This window comes from Peromyscus maniculatus, chromosome 4, assembly GCF_049852395.1.
Source record: "Peromyscus maniculatus bairdii isolate BWxNUB_F1_BW_parent chromosome 4, HU_Pman_BW_mat_3.1, whole genome shotgun sequence".
Classification (NCBI taxonomy): Eukaryota; Metazoa; Chordata; class Mammalia; order Rodentia; family Cricetidae; genus Peromyscus; species Peromyscus maniculatus.
The window spans coordinates 7,426,833-7,449,643 of record NC_134855.1 but is presented as its reverse complement, the minus strand read 5'-3'; the positions used below and the strand labels follow the sequence as shown (position 1 = coordinate 7,449,643).

Genomic DNA, 22,811 nt, shown 5'->3' with positions numbered 1-22,811 from the left:
GAAAAGAAAGAGCAAAGCCCCTGAGGAGTTGGTGCTGGTTGGGGACTTGCCAACTGTCCTTGGCTGGAGTAGGCCGTGGAGTGAGTGTGCTTGGGCATGGCAGGAAGGAGCCCATCCCCAGGAGTTTGTTAGGAGCCTTGACTCCCAGGCTCATGGAGCTGGGCCCATGCTGCCAGAGGGTGGGCCAAGGGAAGCTGTGCTCCAGCTTTTAACAGGGACGCCAGGAGTTGGTGTGTGTGTGTAAACAGTCATGTTTATGGAATGATGGAGTGTTGTGACTGGCAAGGGAGGTTGACAGATCGAAGACCCTTGGCCTGGGGCTCTGCCTAGGGCAACCTCCCTGGCTGCTGATGCCTAGGGCAGCACCCCATCCTCAAGGCTGTATTCCTGCCCTAGAACCTAAGAGGAAGTGGACAGGAAACAGGAGGAAGCACCGGGTTAATCCCAGTGTGTCCCTGACGATTTGTTCCCAGCAGTGGGAGGATTTCCGGGCCTGAATGGCCGGAAACGTTGGGATGGGACACCTCACCCGGGAAGAGTGGGCAAGGGGAGGGCCTCCCTTCTCCACCCCACTGACAGCGACACTGGCCAGGGAGCATCCGAGGGCCCTGGAAGCCTGAGCCATTGCAGACTGCGCTTAAAAGACAGTTAGGGGCCAGGGAGGGCCTCTAGGAGGAAAGTCTAACGGACTTCAGAATGTGAGAACCGGAGCAGCTGTGGGACCCCTGGCCTCAGGACCTGGGGGTCATTCTTTTCCTTCCTTCCTTCCTTCGTTTTTTCTTTCAGCTCATCTTTTGTTTTGAATCTTAAGCTCCGTGTTGAGTCTAAGAGAATGATGGAGCGTGATGGCCGCTGGCAGGCGCTGCTTACTGTTTGTGTTCTCCATTAAGCTGTGGCCACACTGGGAATAGGGTTCACTGGTGAATGACAGTCCACACCCTCACGAGGGAGGGTCTTCGTTAATTTTCAGTTGAGAAATAAATTTGAAATGGCTGTTGCAGGTGGGGGTCTGTGAGACTAGAGGGACGGAGGCCGGTGGAGGCAGCGAGTGAGGACCAGGGGCTGTTGTAGGTAGGGTGTCCCAGGAAGGCTTCTCAGAGGAGGTGCCTTTAAACTGAGCCCTGAAGAAAGAGGGGGAGGAAAAAGCCCTGTGAAAATCTGGGAAAAGAGTTCCAAGCAGTTTCTCCCACGTAAGCGCAAAGGCCCCGTGGCAGGAACCAGCTGGCAAGGCCAATGCAGCTGGTGCAGAATGAGGGGCAGGATGGTTGAGGGAGGCATTGTAGAGTGTTGGTGAGGTGGGCTGTCGGGCACCACCAGCACACAGAGCCATAGAGGTTGGGGCCTCTGGACCAGTCATGCCCATTTTCTGTCATGGTAACAGCACCATTCTGGAGGAGTTCTGATTTGGGTGATAAGCTGTACTGCCGTGGTGGTGGTGGGGGTGTGTGTGTTCTTCTTTGGCAGATGCGGCTGAGGACACGGCTCAGCTGTAGCGTGCTTGCCTAGATGTGCAAGGCCAGGCCTCTCCCCCCAGCGCTGGAAAAGGGAAAGCATCTTAGACAGTCTGCAGTTGTGCACTTACAATTTCAGCTACTCCAGAGTCTGAGGCAGGGGGATTGCTTGAGTCTAGTCAGACCAGACTGAGCAGCAGAGTGAGCCTTGGTGGGTGAGGGGAACTGCTGGAGATCGGGGCACCTGCTCTGGCTGATGCTTAGTTGCTGTCCAGTGTCAGAACTGGAGCTGACAGTATGGGTGAGTGGACACGGACCAGCAAGAAAGCCCACGGAGGAGACGGGGTGGGGTGGGGTGGGGGCTGGCTGCAGGGGGAGACTTGGCCATTCTCGGCTCTGAAGGGAGGATTTCCTACTGGGCAGGATGTGGCCTGTGGCATGGATCAAGGCTTGTTGAATGGGGGATAGCCTGCTGGTAGGCCAAGGGTAGAAAGCGGACCTGAGGGCCAGGCGGTGGTGGCGCACACTAATCCCAGCAGTCGGGAGGCAGAGGCAGGCAGATCTCTGTGAGTTCCAGACCAGCCTGATCTACAGAGTGAGTTCCAGGAAAGGTGCAAAGTTTACACAGAGAAACCCTGTCTCGGAAAAACAACAAACAAAACAGAAAGTGGACGTGAGGCTTTGGCTGTCACAGCAGGAAGGAGGGAGCTGGTACCCGGAGAAGGGAAGAGAGTGGAGGAGCGGCATCTGCTGGTAGGCGGCAAACTGGAGATGCCTCAGATGTGGGGAGACTGAAGGGAATAGGAGGGCTTTGGTGAGAAATGGGGCTGCATTAGACAAAGGTTTAGGCCTGAGGGTGGTGATGTGCCTCTAGAATCCCAGGATTCAGGTGGAGGCAGGTGGATCAGAAGTTCAAAGTCAGTTTCACCTGCCTAGTACATTTGAGTCCAGTCTGGGCTACGTGAGACCCCGTCTCCAAACAAATGTAAAACATAAAAGCACGCGCACACACACACACACACACACACACACACATGGCCCTGGCTAGGGGAACTGACTCACAAAAGGGAAGGCTGTTTGTTCAACATCCTGGAAAAATAGCCACCACCGTCCTCTGGCCTCTGTAGGCTTCATCCGTGCTGCCCTGAAGGCAGAGAGAACAGGTGTGTACAGGCTGTAACCAGCAGTGACTAGCTAATACACTGGCAACGTGGACCAAAGGGCCAGAGGAGAGGGGCTGAGCCTCAGTCAGGAGTAGGGATCGGGTTGGGGAGGCAGGGAGAGGAAGCATCATGAGCTGGGCGAACACAGCCTCAGTCCTCCAGACTACTCCTTTAGGCAGTGGCTATCTTTGTTTCTGATCTATGGAGAGGAAACGTAGGATCAGAGAGGTAAAGGAACCTCCTCAGGGTTGCACAGCTGGCAGGGGTGGAGCAGCCACACAGGTCCATCCTCCTGCCCTAGGGATGGATAACATTCTGGACTCCCAAGGCCAGGTCCAGCCCCAGGCCGGCAGACAGGCAAACACACCGGAGATCTGAGAAGCACTGAGAATATTCACTTCTTTCCCTTCTTCCAGGGCTGCTGGAGAACCGGAGGCTGCCGGGGACTATGTGAAGGTAGGAGAGGCAAGCTGGGGGTGGCCCTGGTGTGACAGAGTGTTTGGTGCCTGTTATGAACCAAACTTCCTCCTGGAAGGAGGTCAGAGGGTGGGCAGCCTCCGGGGACGGGGTCATTCTGGACAGCTATTTCCCATGCTTCCCGTCACTCCGCCGGCCCCAAACCCACCAGCTGGACAGTATCCCAAGGGTGTCCCCATGCAGTGGCCACCACAGTGAGATCCCACCCAGCCTCGGGGCATCTGCTGAGTCCTGGTGCTGGGAGGGGGCAGCCGGAGAGGTGACTCAGCTCTTCAGCATCACAGACATCGAGAGCCTAATTTGGTGGCTGGGACTATGGCTCAGTTGATAGAGTGCATGCCCAGTCTGCAGAAGGCCTTGGGGGTCAATCCCCAGCACCACATACATTGAGTGGTCCTGCATGCCTATAATCCCAGCACTCAAGGGGCAGAAGGTTAAATTCAAGGTCATCCTTAGCTACATAATGAGTTTTGAGGCCAGCCTGGGTAAAACAAACAAGCAAAATGCCTTCTTGTTCTAGGCACTGGGAGTGTTTAGAGTGTAGTTTTTTTTTTTTTGTGTGTGTGTGTGTGTGAGAAGTAGACCTCATGGTTCTTCCTGTCCACTGTGGGTCTCTCTGTGACCTGGGGGCTGGCTGATTAGGTTTCGCTGGCAGGCCCACGAGCCCCCAGGATCTTTCTGTGTCCACTCCCAATGCTGAGGTTACAAACCAGCGCCATCACACCTGTTTTTTGTTGTTGTTTTGTTTTTGTTGTTGCTGGAGATTGAACTCATTGTACCTGCTTGTGTGCCCAGCACTTTACAGAGTGAGCCAGCCACAGGATATGGGGCGGGGGGGTGGGGGGGGGGGGTGGGGGGGTGGGGGGGGGTGGGGGGGGTGGGGGGGGTGGGGGGGGTGGGGGGGGGGTGGGGGGGTGGGGGGGGTGGGGGGGTGTTTGCTGAGCACAATGGCACCTGATTGTCGTCTCCAACTCGGGAGGTTGAGGTGGGAGGACAGCAGGCAGTTCCGGGTCACGTGGACTATAGCGTAAGACCCAGGAAGACGTCGGTTTTGAAGTAACCATAACAATACCAAAGGCTAAGGAACATTTTGAAAGCTGGTTCTCCGCAAAAGCAGGCTGGCTGCTGAGGGCTGGCCGAGGCTGGTTTGCTCCTTTGTAAACTTAAAAAATATTTATTTATTATTTGTCTGTCTATGTATTTAGTGTGCATGTCGGAGTCGGAGGAGAAATTGCGGGAGTCAGTTCTCTCCTCCCACCGCGTGGGTTCTGGGACTCGGGTGGCCAGCCTTGGCAGCAGGGCCTTACCCACGGAGCCCTCCTGACTCCTCGTTGTTGTTTTTGGGGTTTCCATTTGCAGATTAGAAACGAACGACTTTCTCCCACTCACAAGGGATTCTGTAGGGACAGAGCTGGCACTGTGCCCCAAGCTTGATGCTCAGACTCAAGACCATGTCCTTGGCTCTTCCACCGTCAGAGGCTCCCTCTGAGCCAGGCCTCGGAAGAGCAGCAGATGCTGCAGCAGGAAGGAAACCTGCCCGCTCTCAGACAAGGCAGGAACCAGAGAAGAGTTACTCAGGGTTTGGGCTCATTTTATAATCCAGACTTATGATTTATTATTATTATTATTATTTATTTATTTATTTATTTGGTTTTTCAAGACAGGGTTTCTCTGTGAAACAGTCCTGGCTGTCCTGGAACTTTCTCTGCAGACCAGGCTAGCCTCAAACTCACAGAGATCTGCCTGCCTCTGCCTCCCGAGTGCTGGGATTAAAGGCATGCGCCACTGCCGCCCGGACGATTTACTTATTTTTAGACAGTCTGTCTTATAATGTAGCTCTGGAATTCACCATATAGAACAAGTTGGTCTCAAACACCAGCTTCTACCTCTTCAGTGCTGGGATTAAAGATATGTGCCAACAGCTTTTGTGTGTGTGTGTGTGTGTGTGTGTGTGTGTGTGTGTGTGTGTGTACACACAAGACGGTCTCATGTAGCCGAGGGCAGCCTCAATCTTACTATGTAGCCAAAGATGACCTGGGACTTTTTACCCTCCCACCTCGACTTCCAGAGTCCTAGCATTTCAGCCATTCACCACCATGCTTGGTTTATGTGGTGCTGAGCATCAAATCCAAGGCTTCCTGCAGGCAAGGTCAGCACCTACTCACAAAGCTATATATCCCCAGTCTAGATTTTGGTCTCAAGTTTAGAAGTGATTTGCTTCTCTGGGACTCAGCATTTGCTTATGTGAAACAGGGGACTTTGGGGGGCTCAATGAGACTGTACCCACAGGGAATGCTTGGGTCTGGACCAGGACAGGCTGGCCTGGCCCCAAATTTCAGCGACATCAAGTCACTGAGCTGCTGTAACACGGGGGAGCGGTTATATGGGGGAGCAGAGCCAGAGTGGGACTTGAATGTCACAGATTAGCTACATCTGGCAAGGCAGTGAGAACTTGATGAAGTTGGGGGACTCTTTTGTCTCTTTCTGGAATTAAAATGTAGATCTCAGGGTTGAGGGTGGAGCTGGGGTACAGCCTACCTTGTGGAGACCCTGGGTTGCATCTCCATTACAAAGAGGAAAAGACTAAAAACCCTACAAGGAGCACCAGCTGCTCCCTGGGACTGCTGGGCAGCACTCAAAGCAAGCTCAGCTTTGTTTTTAAAGTCTCTGCTGGTGAGGGTTGGAATCGGTAGTTTCCAAACTCCATTTCTGCCCTGAAGTGTTCAACATTGAAGAGTATCTAAAACCCCACAATCCCCAAACAATGACAGGAATCCTGGACTCTCAGGACTTTAAAATACCAAGCCCAGGGGGCTGGACAGATGGCTCAGCAGTTAGGAGCACTGCCTGTTCTTCCAGAGGTCCTGAGTTCAATTCCCAGTAACCACATGGTGGCTCACAACCATCTCTAGTGGGATGTGATGTCCTCTTCTGACATAATGGTGTACCTACAGATACATAATAAATAAATCTTGGCCGGGCGTGGTGGCGCACGCCTTTAATCCCAGCACTCGGGAGGCAGAGCCAGGCGGATCTCTGTGAGTTCGAGGCCAGCCTGGGCTACCAAGTGAGTTCCAGGAAAGGCGCAAAGCTACATAGAGAAACCCTGTCTCGAAAAAAAAAAAAAATAAAAAAAATAAATAAATAAATAAATAAATAAATAAATAAATAAATCTTTCCAAAAAAATACCAAGCCTCTAAAGTTTCAAGCTCCATGCTTGGAGCTCCAGGTATATCTATAGAAAAGAAATAGTTATCTGGAGCCCAGAGAGGTGGGCTCACCTGCTTAAGGTCACAGACAGGTTTGGATGCCATATCCAGTTTTGGGGGTTATTATTATTATTATTAGAATAGGTCTCATGTAGCCCAGACTGGCCTTGGGTTTAACTTGTAGCCAAAGATGATCTTGAACTTGTGACATTCCTGCTTCCACCCTCTGAGTGCTGAGATCACACCCAGTTGATGTAGTGCTGGCGAGTGCATGCTGGGCAAGCAAGTGTTCTACCATCTGGAACACATACATCCACAGCCTTCGAGTCCAGATTCTGACCGTGTGATTCCTTATGTGCTGACATTGGACGCAGCGCCTAACCCTTGCTAGGCACGCTCTCTAGGCGAGCTCTTACCCCCAATCCAGGCTTTGTGATCCCTAGCTAAGAAATAGGATGTCTTTACCCCATAATTTTCTTCACCAGGCAACTTTTTTGATCGAGCCTGGTGACACTCAAAGTTCCGCACAGGTCTTCACCTTGTATTCCAGACACCTCCACGCAAGCCAGTCCGGGTTCAAAGAGAAGGGCCCCAGGGTGGGAAGCCTGAGAGTTAGAGAGGCAGGTGGGTGAGCCGCGCTTGGCACTCAGCCTCCGGACTGTAGCACTGCCAGAGTCAGCTGATCTAACCCTGCTGTATTCTCAACCAGAGATGAGAAACCTGAAGCCACAAAGGATTGGCTTAAACATGGGCATTTATGTAGCTTTAGATCGAATTGAATTCAGAGTCCCCGCTGGCTCTGGGTCTGCAAGACCCGGAGGGGTACGAGAGTGGCGAAAAGCAGGAACCCCATCGCCCGCCTCGGGGTCCCCACCCACCCTGCTGCCCTGGGTAGCATCCCTCTTGGCAGGTCCTGGGGAACCCGCATAGGGGAATGGGGTGGTGTTGGAGGGAGGAACAATGGTGCCCTCCCCTCCCTCTCCTCGCTCCCCTCCCTACCCAGCTGGCTGGAGGGTGGGGTCTCCCCGCCCCGCCTCCCCGCTCCTCCCCCGACCAGGCGATGAGGTAATCGCGCCGCTGAGAGGCACGCGCAGCCGGTGCCCAGCCCGGTCGGTCCCCGCGCCCCTGCCCCTTCGGCCTCCACCCCCGGCACGCTCGGGGGACCTGGGTCTCCCGGCCGCACCATGACGGAGCGCTGCAGCCTGTGGAGTGCGCTGTCCGCAGCAGCCTGCTGCTTCTACCGGGGCTCACTGGTGCAGGTGCAGGTGAGGGGGCGGCACGGGGACCCGGGTCACTGCGCCCGGCCGCTGTGATGGGGACTGCAGTCCGAGAGCATCCCCGCAGGGTTGTGCGGGTCCGGCCATGGGCGAAGGGAGGGGGCGGGGTCGCTCCAAGCTCACCTCGGGGTACCCAGGGCGCTCCGAGGGGCGCGGGTCCAGGGGGTCGTTCCTTCGACTCCGAACTGCAGGAGACGTGGGAGCGAGTTGGAGCTGGGACTCGGGCTGGGAGGTGGGCTTCCTCCAGTACGCTATGGGGTCCCTGCTGCTGACCCCGGGCCACCTGAGTCCCCATTGTACCAGGGACGCAGAGCTGGTGTCTAGAAGCTGAGTTAGGGGCAGTGTGCTACAGGGCACGCGGCGGAGACCACGGTGTCACCACCCTCCTGCCATCTGGGTGGGTTCAGGGTGTTGGGGGTGCAGGTCTCCCAGCCCAGCTGGCCCAGCAGTGCAGGGGCTCGCAGCGGCGGTGCGAGGGTTAAACGGAAGGGGGTGGAGGGGAGGACCTGGACCCCGCCTCTCTGCGGAGCATCCTCTGGGGTAGCTGTGCCAGGGGTTGGGATACCTAAGGGAGCTGGGGGTAGTGCTGGGCACTGGCTGGTGGGAAGAGGCTGAGACCCTGACAGAGGTTCTCTACACTCCTGCCTCTCGGGCTTCCTGAGAGACGCGGGGCGCCTCACCTCTGAGCTCCCCCAACCTCACACACACACACTTGCTCCGAGCCCGCCTGAATGACGGCCCCGCCGGCAGCGGAGCGCAGCATCCCCGCACGGGCCAATCAGGCGTGCGCAGGCCGGGAGGCGGTGAGATCATCTCTGGCCAATCGCAGTGCTCCGAGCTCAGGGATGCTGCATTTGCACCTACCCCCCCCCCCCCCAACTCTTGGCAGCTGAGGACCCTGAGGCCCAGGGTGAGGAGGAGGTCACAGGGGTCCTAGGGTTTCCTACCCCCAGGTATGTGGGAGGTTGGTCCCTTCAACCCAACTCTGACTTTTGATTAGGGCTGAAAATGAGGTGCCAGTCTCCAGAACCCTTTTATAGATGAAGCCACTCAGGCCCAGCCAGGGGAAGTGACTTGCCCAAGGTCACACAGTGTTGTGTCCACGTTCTTTGGGACAGTCTGCCCCTACTCTGCCTCAGAATTGGGAGGGGAGTCCCAGTGTGTCCTCTGTTAAGAGCAGAGAGTGGTGTGTGTGTATGTATGTGTAAGGCTGGGTACAGGATCCATTTCCCTGAGCCTCACCTTTCTTTCCCAGAATCCTGTGAGGTTCGAAGGGGTGGGCTGGGAGGAGGCCTGGGCTGGTGTGAGCGCTTCAGAATAAAAGGGAGGAGGCTAATGACCCTAAGGAATAAGAGGACCTCTTGGAGAAGTGCAGGAGTCGGAGAAGGCCCAAATCTCCACTTTGCCAAGCCCTCTCTGGCCTGGTAGGGCATTGATGTCTACTGTGCTGTGGGCAGAGGCCTTGCAGCAAGTCCAGCCCCAGTCCTGCCCTTCCCCTGTGCGACCAGATGACCCCCTCTGTCTCCAGAACTCGGAAGGCATCTCAGAGCCTACACCACCACGGACCCACTGCCACACACTCCTGTCTCTGCTCTAGCTGCCTTTCAAAGAAGGGGCCATCCTCCTCTCAGGATTCCACTGGTGTCCATCCTGTCTGGCCCTCGGCCTTCTTCCCTTACTCAACCGTCGGCCACCTAACCCCCCTTCCTTGTGGCTGCGTCAGTGCTCAGTGCTCCTCCGCCGCTGACTGAGGCGCTCAGGCACTCTCTGCAGGCAGGGGAGCGAGCCTGGCGCCACACTGCCCTGTTCTGCGGCTTCTGGGTGGTCTCCCAGCTCCCCAGGCAGCGCCACAGACCTGTCCAGCTTGCCCCACCATCAGAGACCCAAATCTGCCCACAGCCCCCCCCACCTTTGCCTCAGCCCCTCCCTGCACATCTGGCTTCTACCAGTCTCTGGACAGGACACTGCATCTCTGAAGATGTAGACACCTGGAATTGAGTGTGGGGGTCTGCACGGCTCCTCTAGGCAGTGGGCTATCCTGGTCACCTTGGGCTCCAGCAGAGTACCCAAGCTGAGGCTGGTCCATGTTGAATGGCTGGGGGTGGAGAGTCTAGCTGTTACTGGAGCTGGAATCATGGTTGTTGGGAAGCAGTGGAGATAAGGATGAAGTCTGTGTGGAGTGTGGGTCTGGAAATGTCTGAGGAGTGGCTTGCCACACACTAGAAGTAGCCAGGAGAGACTCCATACCCTGGCCTTACCTGTCTGTACACTTCTGACCAGTTCTAGAATGCGTGTCTTGGAGCAGCCTTCTTTAGGGACTGGTAAAGCCATACAGTGACTAGAGTAGCCGTGAGGTGAGGCAGGTCCTGGAGTCCCACTCATTTTACTGAGGAAAGAGTTCAGGCCTAGACTGCTCAGGGTGAGCTTGCCTCTACCATGGGGTGTGCCTGGCCATGGGACTCTCCTCTGGCGATAAGATCCCTGGGATTGGGTAACCTCTAAAACCAGGGCTGCCCACCATAGGTAGCTGGGAAGGTAGAGCCCTGGACTCTACTTCAGTGAGTGACCTTAGACGCCCCACAGGGCTACACTTTCCAACCTGGCAGGATCACTTGAGATTGCAAGGGGAGGGTCCTGGAGGACTGTAATGGGCAGTGGGATGTCTGTGAGGGTCCCTGCCCATGTTATGGGTGCCTCCGGACCTTCTACCCCACCACACACGTTCCCGGATGTAGCCTCATCTGTTCAGCCAGTTGGTCCAGACACTTGCTGTCTCTCAGACTGACTTGTAGGCGGCCTCTCTTCAAGATGGCCCTGCTGTCTCTGGAGGGGTTTTGTACCGGTCTCCTTCAGAAAGTCCCTTGTCTGGTCCCTCACCTCTCACAGACTCAATCCCCTGGCCAGGAGAGAGCAAGTGTTCTTTGGCGCTGTCCAGCACCCTGGTGCTGATGGCAGCCACCTCCTTCGGCCCCTTTGGCTCACCTCTTAGCTCGGGGACTTACTGGAGGACAGGGCCTGACTTGTGTGTTGCTGCACCCAGCCCTTGCATAGGTGCTTCCGGTAGAATAAATTGAGATTTTACCCCAGCTGGGCTAGGGACCCACGGGTGAGGAGCCATGGCCAATGTTTTAGTGTTCTCATCAATCCCAGGACTAAAGATGACCTGGGGCAGGGTGAGCTGGGAGGAAAGGAGATGCCAACCTCACTATCCCCATGCAGTTCTCCAAGGAGAAGTACATTCTCGACTCCTCACCGGAGAAACTGCACAAGGAGCTGGAAGAAGAGCTGAAACTCAACAGCACAGACCTCCGAAGCCATGCCTGGTACCACGGACGCATCCCTCGGGAGGTAAGCAGGCCCCAGGCAGGGATCTCCGCCCTGGACCCTTCTCCCCACACCTCTGCCAACCTCAGCCCGGGCTCCAGTCACCAGAGAGGCTCTGGCATGTTCATTGGTGAGGATGTGGCTTAGCTTTACCATTTACCTTGTGACCTTGAGAGCGTCATGTCAGCCCTCGAGGCCTTGGCGTCCTCATCTGTACAATAGAGAGCATATCCCCTTCAAAGGCAGTGGTGCACTACACGGTGGGACTCTCTCTCAAAAGGGAGGGACTATTGCGAAGGCGAAGTGAATGAATGCAGGTGAGGTAAGATGTCCAGCACCATGCCGGGCGGTGGTGGCGCACGCCTTTAATCCCAGCACTCGGGAGGCAGAGCCAGGCGGATCTCTGTGAGTTCGAGGCCAGCCTGGGCTACCAAGTGAGTTCCAGGAAAGGCGCAAAGCTACACAGAGAAACCCTGTCTCGAAAAAAACCAAAAAAAAAAAAAAAAAAAAAAAAAAAGATGTCCAGCACCAGTGAATATGAGCACAAGGAGTGTTGTTCTTACTGTGTTTGGTTATTCCTGCCTTATAGGTCAGCCTCATGTGAGTTTGGTTAGAGAACAACCTTTTGGTTTTTCAGGACAGGTTTCTCTGTGTAGCCTTGGCTGTCCTGGAACTCACTTTGTAGACCAGACTGGCCTTGAACTCAAGAGATTCTCCTGCCTCTGCCTGAGTACTGGTAATCCAGGCATGCACCACCACTGCCTGGCTGAGAACATCCATTTTGGGGCCACTCAGTTTGGGCCATGTTGAGTATCTGGGCTTAGAGGACTTTGTAAATCACAGACCTGGACTGGTGGGTCACCTGGTCCTGTGCCCCAGCACAGGGGATCAAGTTTGCGGAGATGGATAAATCAGGTGGCAGCTTCTTTGGAGGCTGGTGGCTCTGAATGTGTGCAGAGCATCAAGTCTTTCACAGAAGTCAGGACAGAGTGCTGTGAAGAAATGCAGGTGGTCCCTAGGAAGGGTCCTGAGTGGACCTTGGGGGACACGCAGGTTCATCAGCTGTATTCTAGGCAGAGGGCATCTCAAGGGAGCAGACACACCCAGAGTTGGGGTGTGTCCTGAGAGTGGCTGGGTCTGAGACCTAGGTCTCTAATCACAGTGATTCCAACATTTCCAGTCCTTGTGCCCTGTGTGCATTCCAAGTGCCACCTCCTGTCATCCCTGAGCCTCTGTGTCCCTGATCCATGGCCTCAACTGAGGTGCCACCTCGGAATCTGGGTCTAAGCTTCAGATGTCTGGTGTCTACTAACTGCTCCGGATGCTGTCTTGGTGTCCCCAGTTCAACGTCACCATGTCTCCTGACCCTGGTTCTGGTATTCTGGTAAACTTAGTTCCTCCGTACCTTCTGTAGGTCTCTGAGACCCTGGTGCAGCGCAATGGCGACTTCCTCATCCGTGACTCACTCACCAGCCTCGGGGACTACGTGCTCACGTGTCGCTGGCACAACCAGGCCTTGCACTTCAAGATTAACAAGGTGGTGGTGAAGGCGGGTGAGAGCTACACCCACATCCAGTACCTGTTTGAGCAGGAGAGCTTCGACCATGTGCCTGCCCTCGTGCGCTACCACGTGGGCAGCCGTAAGGCCGTGTCCGAGCAGAGTGGGGCCATCATCTACTGCCCGGTCAACCGCACCTTCCCCCTTCGCTACCTCGAGGCCAGCTATGGCTTGAGCCAGGCCGGCAGCAAGGCCGCCAGCCCTGTCAGCCCCTCGGGCTCCAAGGGCAGCCACATGAAGAGACGAAGCGTCACCATGACGGATGGGCTGACCTCTGACAAGGTCACCCGCAGCGATGGCTGCCCCAACAGGTCAGTCAGGCCCCCACTCTCCTGGTTTGTTAGATGGGGGTGTCAACAGGGAGACAGAAGGGAGGGCCCAGCTTCCCTGAGCTATGTGAGGCTCTGTGCAGGGGAGTGGAGGCTGGAACACAGGTCTGCACTCGCTGAGGGCACCATGAGAGGCTGTCTGTGCAGACAGCGGGGTCTATGGTCTGATTTACAGAGACCGTGAGGATAAGCTGGGTTCCGGCCTGCGTGTCTCTTCCTGCCATTCCTCTAGGGACAGGAGAGACAGAGGAGCTGAGAAGCCTCAGCTTAGCCAGGTGTCCCCAAGCTGTGTCTCCATGTCGCTGAGCCTAGAAGAGAATTTTGGGTAGGGATAGAGAGGGAAAGCAGGGTAACGGAGTGGGGAGGTAACTAGAAAGTAAGCGAGTGGAAGCAGGACTGTGCGTCAGGTCTGTGGGAGTCGGGGGCCCCCTGGGGTTGTCTTGGGGATTGGGACCTGCTATTGGTGAGCTGTGGTCAAGGCCAGCTGGGGCCAGGGCTGGGGAGTCATCTCTTCACCTTAGCTCTTCCTTCTCCAGCTTTTGCATTTGTCCATTGAGAGACTGAATTTGACAATCACTTTTTCTGCTTCTGAAGTTCAGGGGGTGGGGAGTAGGGTCCTATGGTGGGTCATGTCCTGATTTCTGACCACTGGGCTCATGGAATCCCTGTCTACAGCACCTCACTACCCCATCCTCGGGACTCCATCAGAAACTGTGCCCTCAGCATGGATCAGATCCCAGATCTACACTCACCCCTGTCTCCTATCTCCGAGAGTCCTGGCTCCCCTGCCTACAGCACTGGTAAGCTGCAGAGGGGGTGGGCTGAAGCCCTACTGTCTTTGATGGGCAATGTCTGTTACCTGTGTTTCTGCCTCTGTGCCGGGAGCAGTGCCCTCAGGAATGTGCTAGAAAAGCCTGTGGCAGAATTGCTGGTGTTGATGCATAAGCAACTGTCTGTGCAGCAACCGTGGATCGTGTTCCCGTGGGTGCCAGGCAATGGGCACAAAGTGGGTTCTCAGTGTGAGTGCTAGGATGGAGGAAGGCGGCTGGAGGTGCAGCCTGGGCCAGGGCACTCATGCCACAGTGCTTGGCCCCAGCAGGCAAAGTTCCCACTGCAGCTGCCTTAGCAAGGACCTGGTAACAAGTGCATCCCTAGGTCCTAGTGTTAGCTTAGATCAGGCTAACCCAGGCTAATGTGCTCTGCTGCTGTTTGTTTGTTGTTTGAGACAGACTGGCTGTTCTGGAACTCTGTAGACCAGGCTGGCCTCAAACTCACAGAGCTCCACCTGCTTCTGCCTCCCCAGTGCTGAAATTAAAGGTGTCTAACAAACCTAAACCTAACTGCTCAGCAAACACTTTACATTTCAGAGTAGTTTAAGATACATAACATAGCCGGGCGGTGGTGGCGCACGCCTTTAATCCCAGCACTCGGGAGGCAGAGCCAGGTGGATCTCTGTGAGTTCGAGGCCAGCCTGGGCTACCAAGTGAGTCCCAGGAAAGGCGCAAAGCTACACAGAGAAACCCTGTCTCGAAAAACCAAAAAAAAAAAAAAAAAAAAGATACATAACATAATTGAAATCATGGTATACTGTGCTTATAAATTCAAAGAAAAGTAAAAATATGCCCCCAGTTTATTTCTGAAAACATAGCAAAACAAATCCAAACTGTCCAACAAAATGTCTTACCCCCAAAGTGATTAGAGTTGAGCCAGGAGCTGTCTCCTGGGAGCCTGGGCCTGGCGGAAGCGCTCTGTGCTTCTAGAACGTTACTGTGTGCCCCGGAGGCTCCCTTTAACTTCAGGCCACCGGCTTTGTCTTTGCACACACTTGCTTTCAAAACAGCACCTCCAGGTGAGAACAGTTATATTTTTACTTATGTGTTTCTAGACAGAGACACTGTGTAGCCCTGCCTGGCCTCGACTCAGAACCGTGACTGCTTCTGCCAAATGAGTGCTGGAATTAAAGGTGTGCACCACCACACCTTATGTTTATTTATTTTTTTTTAACTAGAAGTATGTAACAGGACAATTTCTTTCTTTTTTGGAGGGTGGGAGGGAGGTGTTTCAAGACAGGGTTTCTCTGTGTAATAATCCTGGATGCTCTGGAACTTGCTTTGTGGACCAGGCTGGCCTCCACTCACAGAGATCTGCCCACCTCTGCTTCAAGAGTGCTAGGAGCAAAGGTGTGTGCCACCTCTGCCCGGCTTACTGGGGCCGTTTCTAAGCTTCAAGCCTAGTCCTATCCCTTGCAAACGGAGTGACCGCAGGCATCTCTTCCATTTTCTGAGCTTTTTCTCAGCTGTAGATTGGGGACCATAAAAGTCCTTACTGCCATAGAATGGGTCATTTTGTTTGTTTTTTGAGAAAAGGTCTTACTATTAAGGTTCTTGGCTGGCCTGGAACTTGCTAGGTAGACCAGGCTGGCCTTGAATTTACAGAGATTCGGTTGTCTCTGCCTTGTGAGGGCCAGGATTTCAGGTATGAGCCACCACACCTGAGTTATTGTTTTGTTTTTAAATTCCTTTATATGTATGTCCTTATTTGTGTGTGGTGTGGGGGACAAATGGACCACAGCATGTGTGGAGGTCAAATGATAACTTCTCAGAGTGCTGTCTGTCTTTCCACTGTGCGGGTCCCAGGGATCTAACCGGTTCTTAGACCTTGTGACAAATACCTTTGCTCACTGAGCCATCTAGACACCCCCCGCCCCCCCTTTGAGACAGGAGCTCTCTAAGTACCTCAAGCTGGTTTGGAACTCATTAGCTCTGGCTGGTGTCCAACTCAAGGCTGTCCTTCCAGCTCTGCCTCTCCAGTGCTGTGGTTATAGATGTGTGCCACCATGCCTGGCATTCACCTCTTTTTGTTGGTGTCTTGACTGTTGAGGATGAGTCTCCAGCACTTTACCAGCTCTGGGCGCACCCCCCACATCCAGTAAATCATTATTGCTAACGTGTTAGGTGATAGTTCCACAGGCACAATAGACTTCAGCAGGCTTAGCTTCCCTGGACCACCTTCGTGGCTTTCTGATGTTGCATCCTCTTCCAGACAGGGGCATGCAAGCCCCATTGGCTCAGGGAACTGCTGAGTATCACAGGTCTGCCCCTACAGGCTGGGAGGTGGGGACACCACCTTCTTACACAGGACGGAGACTGTTCTTTGGGGAAATAGAGAAGGTGGAGCTCCATTTTTAAGGGCAGCTGAGGTAACTAGTCTTCTTCCTCCTCTCTGCAGTAACCCGTGTCCAAGCTGCCCCCGCCACCCCCTCTACCACAGCACAGTCTGCCTCGCCAGTTGCCCGCCGCTCCAGTGAACCTCAGCTATCTCACGGGAATGCTCCAAAGCCTCCAGGGGAGTCAGACAGGGGCCCCCATGCAAGCCCTTCTCACACCCTCGGCAAAGCCTCGCCGTCACCCTCACTCAGCAGCTACAGTGACCCGGACTCTGGTCATTACTGTCAGCTCCAGCCTCCCGCCCGTGGCAGCCGAGAGTGGGCAGCAGGAGAGGCCCCCCGGAAGACCAGGAGCTCTGCAGAGAGGCAAAAGGAACTGTTGGAAAACGGGGTCTCTGATGGGGAGTGGGGCAAGACCTTCACGGTCCCTGTAGTGGAAGCCACCTCTTCTTTCAACCTGGCTACCTTCCAGTCACAGCTGATCCCCAAGGAGAACCGGCCTCTGGAGGTGGGGCTTCTGCGCAAGGTCAAGGAGCTGCTGTCAGAGGCGGATGCCAGGACGCTGGCCCGGCATGTCACCAAGGTTGACTGCCTGGTAGGTGTTAGGAATGCACTTGGGAGGGGACAGCACCTTTGTCTTCCGACGTTGGGGTCAGGAGTCAGGGTGGTGAGGGACTGATCCTCAAATGCCGACTTCTTGGTTCTGGGACTCTGGGTTTATCTATCGCCTGGCATCTTTTAGATTGTTTTGTTAGAATCTCACAGTGTAGCCCTGGCTGTCCTAGAACTCACTCTGTAGGCCAGGCTGGCCTTGAACTCACAGACATCCACCTGCCTCTGCCTCCCAGCACTGAAAGGAAAGGCGTGCACCACCAGCCGTGCCCATTTTCTTCTTTTAAAAAGCCAAAACCAAGATATTCCTACAGCCTCTAGATGTTGGCTTGGAATTCGGACTGACGTTTTGGGGAACGTAGATAATGTCCTGGCGCCGGCCTGAAGAAAGTCAGTGGCTGCTTTAGGGAAGAGAGAAACCTGGCCCCGCCCCCACACCCCCTAGTGGACAACAAAGCAAACTGTCAAGGTCCCCGGTGTGAGGTTTTGACCCTGCTATGAGCCCCATTCTTTCCGTACCCCAGTTTCTCGCTCTGTAGTTTGGGGTGTATGGTGGTCTGAGAAATCAGGAAGTGAGAAAAGAACAGAAGTGAGCGAGAAGAAGGAGAAACTGGGTTGCAGGCCCAAGTGTATGAACTTGGGCGGTTCCCTCCCTGGGCCTTGGGTTGGCAATCAAGGATAATGGCATCCTGGCTCTTAATCTTTTTTTTTAAATTTTATTTATTTATAATTTATGTATGAGTGTTCTGCATATATGCCTGAGGCCAGAAGAGGGCATCAGATCCTATTACAGATTGTTGTGAGCCACCATGTGGGTGCTAGGAATTGAACTCAGGTCCTTTGGAAGAGTAGCCAATGCTCTTAACCACTGAGCCATCTCTCCAGCCCGCTGGCTTTTAATCTTAAGTGAGTATTTAACATGGTATATACCTCTTGGCATGTTCCCATTCCCCATTTTACAGATGGGGAAACTGAGGCTCACTCAGCAAGGGGGAAATCACTTGCTCCATGTTTTCAGTGGAGCTGGGATTCAATTCGCCCCCTGTTCTGCACCCCGGCCTCGTAGTCAGGCGACCCTCTAAGATGAAGCTCTGACTCCCAGATGGCTTGGGCCAACCCTGACAGGAAATTAATCAGCCCTTTGGGCGTCTTTGCAGGTTGCTAGGATACTGGGCGTTACCAAGGAGATGCAGACCCTAATGGGAGTCCGCTGGGGCATGGAGCTGCTCACCCTCCCCCATGGCCGGCAGCTGAGACTAGACCTGCTGGAAAGGTAAGGTGTGCACCAGCCCGCGGCTACCTTACTTACCGGTTATCCCAGGGCTTCTGACCACTCCTCCCATCCCATTAGCCAATCGCAGCCCCTTGGTACTCGGCTCAAAGCCAGCTTCATTTCCTAAAGACTGCAGCTTATCGATCGGTTTCTTTTCTCGCATACCCATGTCCATCAACCTTGGCCCCGCCCACCATTGCTGTCCACTGTGTTCATTCTAAAACTCTGTCTTTTGGATTCCGCCCGTCAATTACAAGCCCCTCCTCCTGGCATCCCAATCCCGCCCCTAACTTACACTGTCCAATTGGGCTCCCTTCTCCTTGCCTGTCACTCTGACTGCGCCCCTTGGTCCTTACTCTGTGCTTTCGGCCTCGGCGTTTGTCACGTCCCCTCTGATCTGACCTCTCACAGGTTCCATACCATGTCCATCATGCTGGCGGTGGATATCCTGGGCTGCACAGGCTCCGCCGAGGAGCGGGCAGCGTTACTGCATAAGACTATCCAGCTGGCGGCTGAGCTGCGGGGGACGATGGGCAACATGTTCAGCTTCGCCGCGGTCATGGGCGCCCTGGAGATGGCCCAGGTACTGCGGGGTCCGCGGGGCATCCACTAGGCTGTCTGCTAGAGAGGCCCGGGGCGCGTTCTCCCCGGGGTGGGGTGGGGGCGGTAGGAAAGACTGTGCATGGAAAATACAAGGGCTTCCAGAGTCTCTAGGCTCCCTCTGAAAGACCAGCCAGGAGAGTCGAGTCCTTCCAGGTGTTATGATCTGAACCCTTCTCTGGGCCTCTGTTTCCCCACCTGTAAAATGAATTAGACACAGTGAGGTTAAAGAATATACAGTGTGTTGGTGGGGCGGGGTGGAGGGTGGGCTGGAGAGATGGCTCAGCCTTTAAGAGAGCATACTGTTCTTGCTAGAAGACGCAGGGTCCATTCCCAGTACCCATGTTTTTAAACAGCTCACAACTGCTTATAACGCCGACTCCCCCTTCCAGTCTCCACAGGCGCTTGCATGCACATGATGCACAAAAATACAATAAAGCACACACACATGCACATAAAAAAGTCATTTAAAAAATAGAACATGTAAGCCGGGCAGTGGTGGCGCACGCCTTTAATCCCAGCACTCAGGAGGCAGAGCCAGGAGGATCTCTGTGAGTTCAAGACCAGCCTGGACTACAGAGTGAGATCCAGGACAGGCGCAAAGCTACACAGAGAAACCCTATCTAAAACAAACAAACAAACAAAAAAAAAAGAACATACAGTGGGACCAGGTTACAACTCAGTTAATCGAGTGCTTGCCAAGCATGAATTTGATTGCCAGCACCTCATAAACCAAGTGCTTGTAACCCCAGCACTCGAGGTAGAAGCAGGGGTATCAGAAATTTAATACATGACACCCTGCTTCCAAACAACCAGGACACACAATGTCTATCATTTGATGAGCTTTCTGCATGCTTGCTTCCACACAGCTCCACTGACTGGTGCTGATCCCTCAATCAGTCCGCGAGGGAGGTCCTGTATTGTCCTATCTTACAGCGTGGGCATCTGCGGCAGAGCGTAACCAGGGGAGGTTACACAGCCCAAAGCCGAGACTATGATTTGTAAAATGTGTTGCAATGGCTTCAGGGAAGACATGAAAAACAGTTTAACACCGTTACCCATTTCACGAGTGACAGCCAGGAAAATAATCATTATCCCAACATCTGGGTGTCCATTCAGTGGGGTGGCCTGCGGCCAGCTGCTGCTGGAGGCTCCTTCCTCAGCCAGTCTCTAATAGTCTGGTCTTCCCAGATCTCGAGGCTGGAACAGACATGGGTGACCCTGCGGCAGCGACACACGGAGGGCGCCATTCTGTATGAGAAGAAACTCAAGCCTTTCCTCAAAAGCCTCAATGAGGGCAAAGGTACTTTACGGCCCCGTCTTGCTGTGTGACTTTGCATAGGCTTCAGCCTTCTCTGGGTTGCTAAAGTCTTTCATGGGGTGGCGAGGGTGAGAGCTTGATTTCTTTACTTTTCCCCGTGGGGTAGCCAGGTACATCTTGTCCACATCCAGGGTGGGGTCACCAGGGAAAGACGGGACTGTCCCGTGTGACCTCCGTGCTCCTCCTGGGGCCTGAGGCCTCTCTGGGGCTGTGGTGGGGGGCAGGGTCTCCAGGTCTAAGAACGCGCTGCCCCCTCCCCACAGAAAGCCCCCCACTGAGCAACACCACCTTTCCGCACGTGCTGCCATTCATTACTCTATTGGAGTGTGACTCCGCCCCCGCCGAGGGTCCTGAGCCTTGGGGCAGCACAGAGCATGGTGTGGAGATTGTGCTAGCCCACTTGGAGGCCGCCCGCACTGTGGCACACCACGGAGGCCTTTACCACACCAACGCCGAGGTCAAGCTGCAGGGTGAGTAGCTGCTGGGTCCCAGGGATCCTGCCCTCCCTGGCTTCCCCTCATCACCCTTCTCTGTCTCGAACCACTGACATTTTCAGTCAGGACTCCTGGCTCCCTAATCTAGCCTATCTCCTCGCTCATGCATTCCACAAGCAGTTGTTGGTGAGGCCATCCAGTGAGGTGGGCTGAGAGACCGGACACCTTTGCCTTGGGCCTCGGTGCTTATCCAGGAAGTAAGCAGCTGTCTTTCCACAAGACAGCTTGTGTTTGCAAGGTGCCCAGCCAAGGCCCAGGACGAAGACAGACCTGCCTAGTCTTCAAGGAGCCTTGGCTGGGGGAACATAGAATTCTGGGAAAGGAGCAGAGAAAGTAACTTCCAACAATGTCTCTTTTCCTGCTTTGGGCATTATTCAGACCACAAAAAACCCAGGGGGCACACACCTGGCATGCAAAGCCCTGGGTTCAATCCCAGCACGCAGACAGAGCATCAGTAGTTCAATATCACCCCCAGCTTCGTACTGAATTCAAGGCCAGCCTGGAATGCAGGCTGTTCTCTGAGTTCAAGGCCAGCCTGATCTACATAGCAAGTTCCAGATATATAGGGAGACTATCTCAAATAATAATAACAATAACAATATTTAGAAAATTATCCACTTGCCCAGAGATACATGGTGTGAATATTCTAGTATATCTTTTTCCTTATATGTACTTTAAAAGTGTGTTTCTTTAAAAAAAAGTAACTTACAGAAAAACACAAGAAGGATCTTCTGGGATCTTCCCTCAAATTTACAGGAATATTTTACCTTTTAAGGGCTGAGGTAGCTGAGAGGTTGAGTATTTGTTTAAAATACACCAATACTAGGTCCCACCCCCAGCACCACCCACACATGTACACACGCCAATTATTGTCTAGTCATTTACAAATCATGATTTGCAGATAGCTGAAGAAAGACGCGGTGCCAGCTGCCAGGCCATGTTCCCCAGTGTATTTGGTTGGGTTCCTGCAGGGCTAGGGAAAGATCCTGAAGAGTGAGGCCAGAAGGATGTGAAGAGACCCCTGACCATGTGCTCCCCCCGCCCCCACTCCTGCAGGGTTCCAGGCCCGGCCAGAGCTCCTGGAAGTGTTCAGTACAGAGTTCCAGATGCGTCTCCTCTGGGGCAGCCAGGGTGCCAACAGCAGCCAGGCCCGGCGCTATGAGAAGTTTGACAAGGTCCTCACCGCCCTGTCTCACAAGCTGGAACCTGCCATCCGCTCCAGCGAGCTGTGACCCCGGGAGACCTTGCCTCTCTGCAGCTGCCGGCAGCATTGGGGGCAGAGGGGCTCAGGACTTTCCCCAGAGCACCACAGGGACACTGTGATCAGCCCAAGAATGTTCTGGGTTCAACTCCAGGATCCCCCTTGCACTTCCAGGGTCCTGAATGGACTCCGAACTCCAGCCTCCCATCACACGCACCGAGTCTCCCTTCCAGAAGGACAGGAACCTCTGCTCCTCCCACTGGCTTCCGCTGCCCCCCATTTCCACAGAGGTTCCCTGTTTTTGAGCCATGGGAGGCTCCCCACACCTCTTCCTTCCTCTAGGTCTCTGTCTTGCTGTAAATAAGTCTGACCTGTAAATACATGTACAGAAGCCATGTTCTCTCTTTCATATAATAAACTTTAATGGCTCTTTCTTCTTTTTCCTTCTGTGAGGCCTGGGTCCAAAGAGGCCCTTTTTCTCAGGTGAATGGTGAAAAACTTCAACGAATACCTGGCTAGTACCAAGGACTTTCCATATTATACAGGGAGCCAGGGTTACGGCAGGCGAGAAGCCACTCCCTGACCTCCAGAGCTCAGGCCCAGCCAGTGCGGGAAGCAGGGGTCCACTCCTCACCCTTCTCTGAGCCCAAGGCCTGTCCAGAGAAGCCATAAACAAGCAAGAAGCCCAGAGTCTGGGGGAAAAGAGCTCTTAGAAGTTAGGGTTCTAGAGAGGTGGCTCAGTGGTTAAGAGCATTGGCTAATATTCCAGGGAACTCAGGTTCAATTCCCAGCACCCACATGGTGGTTTATAATCTCTAACTACAGTCCCAGGGGATCTGATGCCCTCTTCTGTCCTCTGCGATTATCAGACACACTTGTGATGTGCAAGCAAAACACCCATACACATAAAGTTAAATTAAAATAAAAAATCTTTCAACTGGGTGTGGTGACTCACACATTTAATCCCATCACTTTGGAGGCAGAAGCAGGCAGATCTCTGAGTTTGAGGCCAGCCTGGTCTACAGAGCGAGTTCCAGGACAGCCAGGGTTACACAGAGAAACCCTGTCTTGAAAAATGAAACAGGAGGAAGAAAAGGAAAAAGTTACACTTTTCTGAATTACTCAGACTTATGAAACTGCATTACTGCCTTATTAATTTGCTTTTTTATCCATTTAGTCCGTGTGTGCATGCATGTGTGGAGATCAGAGGACAATCTGCAGGAATCGGTTCTCTTTCCACTAGGCAGGCTCTGAGGATTGACCTCAGGCTTGGTGGCAAGCGTTTTTACCCACGGGCCCTCTCACGGGCCCTGCTGACTATTTTTTGAGCCCAAACACTGTGACCACATTTCACT

General features: G+C 54.0%; 1 protein-coding gene across 4 annotated transcripts in view; it reads left to right on the top strand.

Annotated features, from left to right (window-relative positions):
• Positions 1 to 21,889, top strand: part of Sh2d3c (SH2 domain containing 3C) — a 37,914-nt gene extending 16,025 nt beyond the window's left edge. For 3 of the 4 annotated variants that reach the window (XM_006983496.4, XM_076568868.1, XM_016002037.3), the window contains 10 exons: positions 3,031 to 3,070; positions 10,798 to 10,926; positions 12,317 to 12,771; positions 13,465 to 13,589; positions 16,018 to 16,550; positions 17,725 to 17,840; positions 18,252 to 18,423; positions 19,632 to 19,743; positions 20,025 to 20,231; positions 21,312 to 21,889. In XM_006983496.4, the coding sequence (XP_006983558.1) occupies positions 3,031 to 3,070; positions 10,798 to 10,926; positions 12,317 to 12,771; positions 13,465 to 13,589; positions 16,018 to 16,550; positions 17,725 to 17,840; positions 18,252 to 18,423; positions 19,632 to 19,743; positions 20,025 to 20,231; positions 21,312 to 21,487 (2,065 nt within the window). In that variant the 3' untranslated portion in view covers positions 21,488 to 21,889. Of the gene's footprint in view, positions 1 to 3,030; positions 3,071 to 7,039; positions 7,567 to 10,797; positions 10,927 to 12,316; positions 12,772 to 13,464; positions 13,590 to 16,017; positions 16,551 to 17,724; positions 17,841 to 18,251; positions 18,424 to 19,631; positions 19,744 to 20,024; positions 20,232 to 21,311 lie in introns of those variants that run through there. The other variant, XM_016002038.3, reaches the window with a different exon arrangement.
• Positions 21,890 to 22,811: the final 922 nt, after the last annotated feature.